Genomic DNA, 7,738 nt, shown 5'->3' on the forward strand with positions numbered 1-7,738 from the left:
ATTCTTTTATGCACTCCTTTTTAGTTATCTCCACCTGCCCAGTTCCCTTATTAGGTCGAGGCATTTTAACTAAATTATCTGCTTCCCTGACTATTCCTAGGCTACAGCCACACCTCATTGCCAGCCTTTTCCCCAGTTCAAAGCCTCCTTCACATCCTTCCCTTGTGTCTCCCCACCTTAATCCACAAGTATAGGATACCTCTACTCCCTCCTTGATGACCGATCATGCACCCCTTACCATTCCATTAAAAACTAATCACTCTTACCCTGCTCAATGCCAATATCCCATCCCACAGCACACTTTAAAAGGATTAAAGCCTGTTATCACTCACCTATTACAGCGTGGCCTTTTAAAGCCTATAAACTCTCCTTACAAGTCCATTTTACCTGTCCAAAAACCGGACAAGTCTTACAGGTTAGTTCAGGATCTGCACCTTATCAGTCAAATTGTTTTGCCTATCCACCCCGTGGTGCCAAACCCATATACTCTCCTATCCTCAATACCTCCCACTGGATTTAAAAGATTTAGTACAAAGAATGGAAAGTAGCTCAGTAATAATTTTTCATATCGGTTATGTGTTGAAATTATAATTCACTAAAATTAATTTCACTTTTACTTTTTTAAAAAAGTAAAACATCTAGGATTTGGAAAATTTTAAACTATATCCAAGGCTTACATTCTATTTTTATTGGACTGTGCTGATCTAAACACAGTTAATGGGACTGTCAAAGTAGGTAGTTTGCACCATGGTTTGGAAAGGAAGGCAGGGAGCTTGAGATCTGTATTCAAATCTTGACATCTTCAGTGACTGTGTGAGCAAGGGCAAGTTACGTTACCTTCTGGAGTCTGTTTCCTCATCTCTTAAATAACACAGATGGTTAAGAAAAGTCTGTCGTAACACCAAACATTTCTTCTTTTTTTTTTTCTTGAGACAGAGTCTTGCTCTGTTGCCCATGCTGTAGTGCAGTGGCATGATCTTGGCTTACTGCAACCTCTGCCTCCCAGGTTCAAGTGATTCTCGTGCCTCAGCTTCCCGAGTAGCTGGGATTACAGTCACTTGCCACCACGTCCACCTAATTTTTATATTTTTAGTAGAGATGGGGTTTCTCCATGTTGGCCACACTGGTCTCAAACTCCTGACCTCAGGTGATCCTCCTTCCTCAGCCTCCCAAAGTGCTGAGATGACAAGCCTGAGCCACTGTGTCCAGCCTCAAAACGTTTATTTAATGTGAATTAGCTTATGTGCAATTGGGCAACAGGGGAAAGATATTATATATGCATTTTTCCCCCAACATATTACTGATTTGAAGTGATCAGAGGTAGGCTTTCTACAATTTAGAAGGAAAAAAAAAAAAAAAAAAGGCTTTAGTGATATGTAAAGACCTTCAGGAAAAAAAAAATCTCTTGGTAGTTCTTTTTTTTGGTTTAAGAAGCAGATGTTTAGTGGGTTCATGTCTGGCTACATTTTCCACTTTATCAAACCATCTGGCAATGTGCTAGGATAAATGAAAAAGCTAGAGGTTTCTAAGTCTTTAAAAAAAATGGATAGATAAATAAAGCTACTCCTAGATTAGAATGTTAATCTTGACAAAACTAGTCTAAACTAGATTTAATTGTACTAGTATGTTTATTAGGGTTAGGGTTTTTGTTAGGGCTCTTATAAAAGTTTGTTCAGTTTTGAGTGTTTTTTCTCCACAAACTGTTACTTTTGCTTATTGTTTGGCAGCATGTCAGGATTTCCAGGAATGCAAGTATGGCATTACAGCAGAAACATGTGGATATATATAAACATTCTGTCCCCACTCCAAACTGCCTTTTAATTCTGAATCTTAAGTTTTCATTAACCGAAAGAATACTCTGAGCTAACACAATGCTAATCTGCTAGACAGGAGTACAAATTAGTCAATGAAATTAGTGAATATTTTATTGAATTTTGTCTTTATTTATAAAAAAGAAAAATTACAATTCTAATACTAGTAATAAAGAATATGAAATGAAATACAAATGAGAAAACGACATCTATATTGCTATTTGGTCTGTATCTGATGCTCACTGGACTGAAGTTACCTGGACAGCACATTTAAGATAAAATGGTGGAAAGACACAGACAAAATGCTAGAAATATTCAATAAGACTTTTCTAAAAGGTGAAATCTAATTTAGAACCTAATAATGATGTTTAAGCGCTCTGGATGTGGAATCCCACATGTGACTTTGTGTACATGTTTTCAGGGATACATCACTTATGAAAGTAGGGGCTATCTTTTTCATAGAATTTTTGTGAAGCTTAAGTAAAATAATACGCATAAGGGATTTAGCCACATTTAGCAAGTAAAAAATTCATTAAAGTTGCAACTATTGGCCCGGCGCGGTGGCTCATGGCTGTAATCCCAGCGCTTTGGGAGGCCGAGGTGGACGGATCACGAGGTCAGGAGATCGAGACCATCCTGGCTAACACGGTGAAACCTGTCTCTACTAAAAATACAAAAAAATTAGCCGGGCGTGGTGGCAGGCGCCTGTAGTCCCAGCTACTTGGGAGGCTGAGGCAGGAAAATGGTGAGAACCCGGGAGGTGGAGCTTGCAGTGATTGCAGTGAGCTGAGATCGCGCCACTGCACTCAAGCCTGGGTGACAGAGCAAGACTCTGTCTCAAAAAAAAAAAAAAAAAAAAAAGTTGCAACTATTATTACATCAGAGTATATTAAAAAATGGCATAATTCTTTTTTCCACCTAATGTCGGATAACATATTGCTCAAACATGCAGTTAAATACAACACTTTATTTGAAAACAAATTTTGAAAAACTTTGTTGAAAAACTCAGAATTATCACAATAAGGAGTCAATGTCTGAAGGTCTTAAAAAATACAAGGTAGTAGACAATTTTGCCAAGGCTAGAGTTTAAAAAGTACAAATGTATAATCTAATTTCACAAATTTTTCTCTAGAAAAATACTTTTAATTCATCAGAATTAAAAAGTAGCTAGTTGTTTATTTTTACCATTTGAAGACAAAGTTAGCACTTGCTAACCAATAAAAACACAAGTTTTGATGGAAGTAGCATTTCTCTCTTCAAAATAAAAACCTAAAGTGAGTATAATAAAGTTATATTGTGCTGTGGGAATTGTCTTTTTATGAATTAATACTGACTTTTTGAAGACAGCGTTCTGGGGCATGGAGAAACAATGAGAGAGCAATAGAGGAGAAATGAGAGGGAATGTGACTTTTCCTTTTTCCAGCAACTCTCCTCTCTCCCATAATGGTAGCCAATTCATATTTCTAGAGGAAAATGCCTATATACTTAAAAATATATTCAGTTAATAATTCTGCTATCCATTAAACAAAATTATTGCTCTAAGATGATGACTTCTTATACAAATCATTGGAAAAAATTAAAAATATATTTTCTTGTTCTGTTTAAGACTAAGAATGAACAACTGAGTCCTATGAGTCTTTTGAGTATTTCCTATAAGCTCTTATTTAAGAATGGGCTCTGAACACTAAGTGACAGATCAGGATCCAGTTTTGGAAAAGAGGAAAGGGCTAGGGTAGGAAGGAGAGAAAGAACTCTTAGGGCAGTGGTTTTCAAAGCAGCAACAACATTCATGAGAAATGCAAATTATCAGGTCCCATCCTAGTCCTGCAGAATCAGAAACTGGGTGGGATCCAGGAATTTGTTTTAACCTACTCTCAGGGATTCTGACGCACACTCAGAACCACTGTATTAGGGAATCCCTGTATTAGGGAATCCTGATTCTATCACCAAAGAAGATTCTGGGGCATCTGTTAATGTTTAAGCTTTAATTCTTTAAAAATAATTATTTAATACAAACTTGGATTTTTAGCTACCCAATTTATGCTAAAAATCAAAGGAGGATTTCAAGTTTTTCTTGAATTAGTTCTTTGTTTCCTGTATGGTTTACGTACTTTTCAGACTAAAAAAACAAAATTCTAAGTAGAGACAATGTTAGAGTCCAGCAGGTTGGCAGGCATGGCTGCTCGCCTCTTCCTAACGCCCAGATCTTGGGTTAGTCTTTAACTTTCTAAGAACAGAACCCAATTTTATCACTTCAAACAGATATATGCGGACTTTGGGAAAGCTAAATTAGAAGGCCTGATAACTAGAGTGTCAATCTGTAAATTTACTTTGAGATTATGAATGCTAAGACAACTAGAAGATTCACATATAATGTTCTTACTCTCTCAGGACTAGCTACACAGAAAATCAAATTACTATCAGCTGACTGAAGACACATTGCTTCAGAGTAGAGTTGGGTGCTCTCATTCAGACACTAGCTCCAAAAGCCTAGGGCATCCACATCAACTGCAGGCTTCTCCTCTTCAGACAAATTGTTACATAGGTGGTTCCTGTCCATACTGCACTTAGCCCACTATACTTCCACATGGAAAATGCTATAAAATAACCAAAGAGGTTGCACTGTCTTATCAGACTTGGAAGGCATACTGAGTCTTTAACTCACCCATTCATCATCACTTATGGGCCAGGTCCTGCGTAAAGCATTGGGACTAGAAAAATATTCAGACAATTCTAACACTCAAAATACTTTTAGAGGGAGGGGGGAGTGTAAAAACAGACACAAGCAGATAACTATAAACGCAGTAAATGCAATAATACAAACATGCACAGAATATGAGAAACTCCCAGACGCTACACTTAGAATGGGACGGGGAGCACTCAGGAAGGTCTTCTCTAAGGAAATGGTGCCTTTCCTGGAAGGGGGCAGAGGACCGGGAAGGATACAATTTATTTACAAACCATGGTAAATGACTACTTTAATCTACTTAATAGTGACATTAGCTTCTGTTTCATAAAATGAAAATTTCAAATTTTACCTAAAATCTGTGCTGAGGCATTAAATCTGTGCAGTTTCAAACCAAATTTGGAGGAAAGATACGTAAATCGGTGAAAAATCCAAATTACGGAAGAGTACACGAAAAACGGTTTTGTTTTGCTTAAATCACTTTCAACACACACAGAAAGAATAACAGTTGTGTGCCATATAGAGCTCCCAGGATTGAGCTTTGACCATTTGGCACAACTTTTATTTGAAAGTAATTTATTTTAACAAAATTAATAACATGCCACTCTCATTTGAACTGTGACTTCCTTTAGTGACTATCCTGTAAGGTTTCTGAAAGCAGTTTGTTACATCAAGGAGAGATAAAAGCGGCAATTTTCATGGCTTTTCAGTTGAATATGTACTTCTTAGAGTAGGGGGAAAAAGCAAAAAGAGTAAAAGCAGGAAAAGCTATCAGATAAATTAGCCTAGATTCTGTAGCTTCCTTTTCTCAATCTCTTGCTATATGAGATTTAGTAGGTAACAATTTCCCGTCAACCAAAGACCTCGGTAAAATAAGTCGGAAACAATAAAACCTAAATCGTCTTTGCGTTCTCATTTCAAAGCGAGTTAAAATGTAGATGCGATGCGGATACTGCGGCCCCCGGCACCGCCTCAGTTCAAAAGTTAGTACGCTGCGCTAAGGTGGCTCTGAGCACTCCCCTCCGACCCCGCTTCCCACCCTGAGAGGGGCATGAATGCACCACCGGAGTCCCTCCCCTCTTGCTCCTTACAGTTCTGGCAAGGGTCCGACGCGAGGGCTTTGTCCGACCAGTTCCACCTCCCACCCAGTACACCAGGAGAGAGGACACTCGCTCCGCCCGCCGGGTTGTTCGGCCGCGCATGCGCACCGGGGCGTCAGCCGGCCAACCAACGCGCGACGCACAGCCAGGCGCTCCCACCTGCCCTCGCCCCACTGGGCGACAGGCTCTGACGGGCTCCTAGCCGCAGTGCTCTCTGAGCCCCTAACCCCGAGTTCTCAGCTGGACCCTCCCGGCTCCACCTGCTCCCAACACCCTCCCCGCTCCGGCGGTGGCAGAGCGCTGGAAGCAAGCCTGGGAAGGGTGACGGGCTGCAGGTGACGCCCTGGTTGGCTGGAGCGTGCCAGGCCTTCCCCCTACAGCGCCTGCGCGCAGCCAGGGCTTGGATTCAACCTTCCGCGGTGCCCTGCCTCTAGCTGACGTCAGCACTCTAGTGACTGCTGCACCTTCCCCGCGAGCTTTGAGGCCCCCACCCCTCCGCCTTCTTACCGGCCGCCCTCAGGGGTCTCGGCGCCCTCCGCTGAAAGCTTTAGGAGGCGCGAGCGAGCACTCCGACTAGGCCGCAGGGACTCGGAAAATGATGGGCCGGCAGGTGGTGGGTCCTGACGCAAGGGTCCGCAGGGAACGGAGAAGGGCAACCGAGCACGCGCTGGATCTTGGGGAAGAAGGGGAAAGGGGCCGCTGGAGGACGCGCATGCGCCGCGCGGTCCCTTGCCCCAGGCGCCCTGGCAGGGGACGAGCCTCTGCCCAACTCCCGGAGCTGGCACCCGGGGACGAGCCTCAGTGGAGAGCCCCGAATTTTAAAAGTCTCATTTAATTATCTCTTTTGGTTTTCCTTGTATAAGTATAGCCAACTTTTAAACATTTCTTTTCCGGCTTGCGTTGTTTGGCTTTGGCCCATTCAACACCTATTTTTAAACGTTAAGCATTCTCCAGTCAGCATGAAAGTTTTACTGTTGGTTTTATTTTGTTCCTGTAACTTTGATTCCCCCCACCCCCGCGCCCAGAAACTGCCACAGATGAAATCAAGCAAATAGAATTGCGAGCAAAGATCACCTGGTGGCCATTAAGCAGACCATCCTGAGGCAGAAACTCCTTACCTGAGGAATTTAGAAGTAACTAGACTTCCCTGTTATCTAAAGCCAGCATCTGGTACCAGACTTCTTCCCTCCAAATTTAAAAGTAACTAGAATTTCTATACATCTCCATAGTGCACGCATGTCAAAACTCATTGTGTACCCCTTGCCATCTGCTCCATGCCCCAATCAACCCCTGCCCCCTACCATCCAGATACTTTATCACCCTCACATACTCGCACAGGAGTTACATATGCCACTAGTACAGAGTCCTCAGAAAATCCCCCAAATATTTTGCCTCTCCACAAGGTGGCAAACGGAGATTTGGGAACAATTTGAGTTCATGTCCCTTTTCCATTGTCTGATCTTTGGCAAATTCAATCCAAGTTGGGTTCATTTAGCCAGGATCCCTCTACGTTCATTCAAGAATTTCGGGCTTTATTGCCTTTGAGTTAACCTGGCAAGACACATTTGTGGTATTAACTATTTGCTGTCCCATGAAGAAAAATCATGGTCTGTAGCTCGAGTTTGGGCAGATGAAGCTCATCATGTTGGCAATCCTAATAATAGAGCCGGGGCAGAAGCTGTCCCCAACACAAAACCCAATTGGCAATACCATGCTGCCAATGCCAGCCCAAACAGAGACAGGGGCAGAGACGATTATATGATAACATGTTTGTTGGAAGGAATGAAAAAGACTGTAATAAAACCTGTTAATTTTTCTAAATTATGATAGATCACTCAGGATCACGGACCCAGCCCTTTTCCAAGCTAGACTGATGGAGGCCATGCATAAATATACAAATTTAGACCCTGAAAGCCCTGAGGGCCAATCCCTTCTGCCCATACATTTTATAAGTCAGCCTTCCCCAGACATCAGACAAAAACTCCAAAAATTAGAGCAAGGCCCACAGACTCCCTTTTGTACTTTATTAAAAGCAGCCTTTAAGGTTTTCAATAACCAGGAGGAAACAAAAAAAAAAAAAAAAAAAAAAAAAAAAAAAAAAAAAGGCTCAATTGGAGGAGGAAAAATGCTGTCACCAAGCT

The 7,738-nt window shown here is 41.7% G+C and overlaps 1 protein-coding gene across 4 annotated transcripts in view; it reads right to left on the reverse strand.

Moving 5' to 3' along the window:
* The window catches only part of TCAIM (T cell activation inhibitor, mitochondrial), a 71,084-nt gene extending 64,786 nt beyond the window's left edge, over nucleotides 1–6,298 (reverse strand). For 2 of the 4 annotated variants that reach the window (XM_007983858.3, XM_007983854.3), the window contains exon 1: nucleotides 5,589–5,690. Coding sequence is in view for 1 of the 4 variants with exons in the window: in XM_073010300.1 (XP_072866401.1) it covers nucleotides 5,589–5,699 (111 nt within the window). In the remaining 3 variants the exon portion in view is untranslated. Of the gene's footprint in view, nucleotides 1–5,588; nucleotides 5,965–6,104 lie in introns of those variants that run through there. The other 2 variants (XM_007983855.3, XM_073010300.1) reach the window with 2 other exon arrangements.
* Nucleotides 6,299–7,738: the final 1,440 nt, after the last annotated feature.

The sequence above is a fragment of the Chlorocebus sabaeus genome, chromosome 22, assembly GCF_047675955.1.
Source record: "Chlorocebus sabaeus isolate Y175 chromosome 22, mChlSab1.0.hap1, whole genome shotgun sequence".
NCBI classification, from domain to species: Eukaryota; Metazoa; Chordata; class Mammalia; order Primates; family Cercopithecidae; genus Chlorocebus; species Chlorocebus sabaeus.